Source organism: Capsicum annuum, unplaced genomic scaffold (genome assembly GCF_002878395.1).
Source record: "Capsicum annuum cultivar UCD-10X-F1 unplaced genomic scaffold, UCD10Xv1.1 ctg81671, whole genome shotgun sequence".
Lineage (NCBI taxonomy): Eukaryota > Viridiplantae > Streptophyta > Magnoliopsida > Solanales > Solanaceae > Capsicum > Capsicum annuum.
This window is the reverse complement of record NW_025892409.1, coordinates 1-3506: the sequence shown is the minus strand read 5'-3', so window position 1 is coordinate 3506 and position 3506 is coordinate 1. Positions and strand designations below refer to the sequence as shown.

Below are 3506 nucleotides of genomic sequence, written 5' to 3'. Positions count from 1 at the left end.
GTAGAGGTCTAAATCAACTTCATCTACTAATTCTTGGAGAATATGCCTAGCAACTTCAGTGCCACATTCATATTCTTCAATCTCGAAGTCCGTACATTTACCCAAAGAATGGCTCATATCCCATTCTATTAGCTCGTCTGGTATCAAAACAACAAATTGTGTCCACTCTTCGACATCATCAATAATATCAGCAATCAGAATCTCTTTGGTCATACTTCATGGTAGTTTGGTACAAGTTCTGAAACCAGAATCAGAGATTGGAGAAAATTTTGAGTCTAGGTACTCTAATAGACAATGAAAGGCGAATCCTTTAAGCTGATTCATACAAAACTCACCGAAAGCCATCCATACAAAACTCAACAACATTTCATGTTCATTGAGGAGAAAATGGCTCACAGAGAATCCATCCTCTACAGGTAGAGCCTGCTGTTGAGGTGTAGTTCCAAATATGAGTTCAGCATTCAAAATGACCTGTTTTGCGTAGCTGAGTTTACTTCCTTTTAACTGATCAATCTTGCTGAGCACTCCAGAAACGTTATCAATCAGTTCTCTGCAACTCCTCCTAGTGGATAATGAGGTCTCACAATCCGAAAGATCTATATCAGGTTCTGGAAAGAGTGCTTCATCATCAACAGAGCACTGATTCAGCAAGCACTTTGTCCTCTGGAAGAAAACAAACATTATATTTATTAGAAGCATGGATGCATGAAATCCAAGTTCAGATTTGTCTTATTTTTTAATTTATGTATTTGAGGGAAAGAAAGGAAGTATGCAAATAGTAAAATGACGAATCAGGGACCATACTTGAGCTACTATTGGGACTGCCGGAGAGGTAGCTGTCAGTTGAATGGTGATCAAGTGAATTCCCAACTAAATCTGCTTCATCTTCCAAAGGAGAAAAATATGTTGTAGCATAAGTGAGAGCACATTTAGCTCTAAACCTTTGCAAACCTAGTTCTGAACTCTTTATTTCGGCCATCTCAAAATCCATATCTTCTTTATCAGATCCGCCAACTCGAGCACCAAGTTTGTCTGCCACATTGCTCCAAGTTTCAGAAGCTGAAGCCTTTTGGGGCTTACTGACTGATCCTGCTGGCATCGATTCCAAACCCATGAGCCTTGCAACCAAACTTGGAGCTTTCATTTTGCGCTTGCTTTCACAATGTGTATCGGTCATTCCATTATTCTTTGCATTTGGAAAACCCCCACTGTTTTCATCAGCAATCTACATTGTTCATACAAGAACCAAAAACAATAAAACCAAAAACTTTCCTGTCAAGCTAAAATCTGAGACAATAGTAGAAAAAGAAAGCTAGATGTGGGTGTATAGTTCAAGAAATGAGTACCAAACGAAGCTTTGGCTGCTTCTAATCCACTCCAAACTTTTTTGAAGCTTGTTTCAAGAAAGCTATAAGAACGCGGCACAAAAAAAAGAAATAATTTAGCCCTCTAGCTAGAATCACCTTCAAGAAATTAACCATTCTGCTTTAAAAATGAGTGGAATGTAGTAGTAGCTAACCTCGTGAAAGCAGTTTCTTTGGAAACAGCTTCTTCGCAAATCTACGGTTCCGATCAAAGAGCTGAAATAAAATGCCCACACAACCACAAGGCCTTTGAGGTTGTCTCTCATTCATTTCTCTAGCTGAGCTATCATTCATCCTTCAAAATCCTCTCTTAAATTTCTTCACCTTTTCTCCCACTCTGCTTAATGTGATTCACACACTTTGTCTTCCCAATAAGATTCTATCAAACATTATCTTCACATTAATTTGGAAAGAATTAAACAAAAGACCCCCCCACTGGCCCCTCTACCCACCACATCACTCACCCTCTTTGGCCCCAAAAAAAGAAAATGGGTAAAAAGAACTACATTTTCATGCAAGAAACAAAGCAAAAACCCAACAAAATATCAGAAAGAAAGTGGAAAATAGCTATGAAAAGTAAAACCCTGAGCTGTGTTCAATTATGACAAAACTTTCACAAGAAACGACAGTCAAACAAAGCAAACACAGAACAAGAAAATACAAACAGCAATACCCAGAATGTCTTCAACTTGCACCAAATGTTCTACTGTTCAAGAAAACAGCTAGAACTGGCTATAGTACACTCTAGTAAGCTATTCTTTTCTTTTTTTAATCTTATTTATGACGGTGAAAAAAGTAAAATCATAATTATTTTAAATTAGTTCCTATAGACATGCTTTCTATGCTTTGCTATCACAAATGCTACAGAATAAGAAAAGAATATGTCGATAGTGACTAACCGATTAGGCACCAAACAATAATAATAGAACCCAAAGCAATTGCAGCAAGGACAAGACCGAATGTTTTTCGAAATCCAAAGTGCCAAAGAACTTTAAAGTACTTTTAAGAGAAAATAGTGGGAGTAATAGAGGAGGAGAAGTTTGTCCTCTTAGAGTAAGAGAATGGTGAGTTTATATAGTGACGAGGGCCGTCAACAATCCCAAATAATGAAGGAAGAATAATATTTAATGGAAGAAGAATAACATATAATGAATCAATTAAGGGGATTGTTTCCTTAAATGGATGGGGTAAATCAATCCGTTCCACCAATCATGCTATAGTTGCCATAAATAAATAATACCCTATTATAACATTTGAAATTTCGATGAATAGAACAAGTAAAAAGAGATCCTTCCTAATTATTAAATAAAATCAAGAAGAGGTATCTAAATTTACCATAATTAACGTGTGAGGGGATGTCTGTCAACCAAGTAAGGCAAGAAAAATAAAAAATCAATTACTGAGATGCTTTTCTCAAATCAAATTGGTACATGATCACACTTAAACAGTCAAAACGTGCACATATTAGCCTTATTAAAGATTTAAGAAAAAATCCAAAAAATAAAAAATCAATTACTAAGATGCTTTTCTCAAATCAAATTGGTACAGGATCATACCCAAACAGTCAAAACGTGCACATATTAGCCTTATTAAAGATTTACGAAAAAATCCAAAAAAAAAAAAATCAATTACTGAGATGCTTTTCTCAAATCAAATTGGTACAGGATCATACCCAAACAGTCAAAACGTGCACCTATTAGCCTTATTAAGGATTTACGAAAAAATCCTTGAATCGTCACATACATGCTTTTCCCATACAAAATTACCCATATTGACTAAGAGGCATAAAAAATATGAAGTTGCAAGAAGTTAGGCGAGTTTGCACATACCAGAGAGAGACGAACAAATTGACTCACCATTTAAGTTAAGCGTCACGAAATTTCAATCAAGCAAAACATGCAAATATGGTCGAATAAAAATCACAGACTTAAAATCAACACATTTATTCAGCAAAAATCAAACGTGGCCACACTAGTGAGACACACAGATGAAGAAATAGTACTAAACTTCACACACATATTTCGAACACGGGATCAAACCTGAAGACAGATTCTTCATTTTTGATTAGGAAGGGTTGCATGGTTGGAACGCCGAAGGGGTTTGCCGGAGGTATTGTTGTGGGAGAGGAGTCGAGGCTGTGTC

General features: G+C 36.4%; 1 protein-coding gene and 1 long non-coding RNA gene across 2 annotated transcripts; both read right to left on the bottom strand.

Annotated features, from left to right (window-relative positions):
• Positions 1–589: 589 nt before the first annotated feature.
• On the bottom strand, positions 590–1286 carry LOC124895380. Its single transcript, XM_047405816.1, has 2 exons — positions 805–1286; positions 590–663 (listed from the first exon to the last, which is right to left on the bottom strand). Exons 1-2 carry the CDS (start codon positions 1175–1177, stop codon positions 629–631), a joined length of 408 nt encoding a protein of 135 aa, XP_047261772.1. The 5' UTR covers positions 1178–1286; the 3' UTR covers positions 590–628.
• Positions 1287–1593: 307 nt separating this feature from the next.
• On the bottom strand, positions 1594–3477 carry LOC124895379. The gene is made up of 2 exons (XR_007051683.1): positions 3404–3477; positions 1594–1743 (listed from the first exon to the last, which is right to left on the bottom strand). It is a non-coding gene; the product is annotated as an uncharacterized LOC124895379 (long non-coding RNA).
• Positions 3478–3506: the final 29 nt, after the last annotated feature.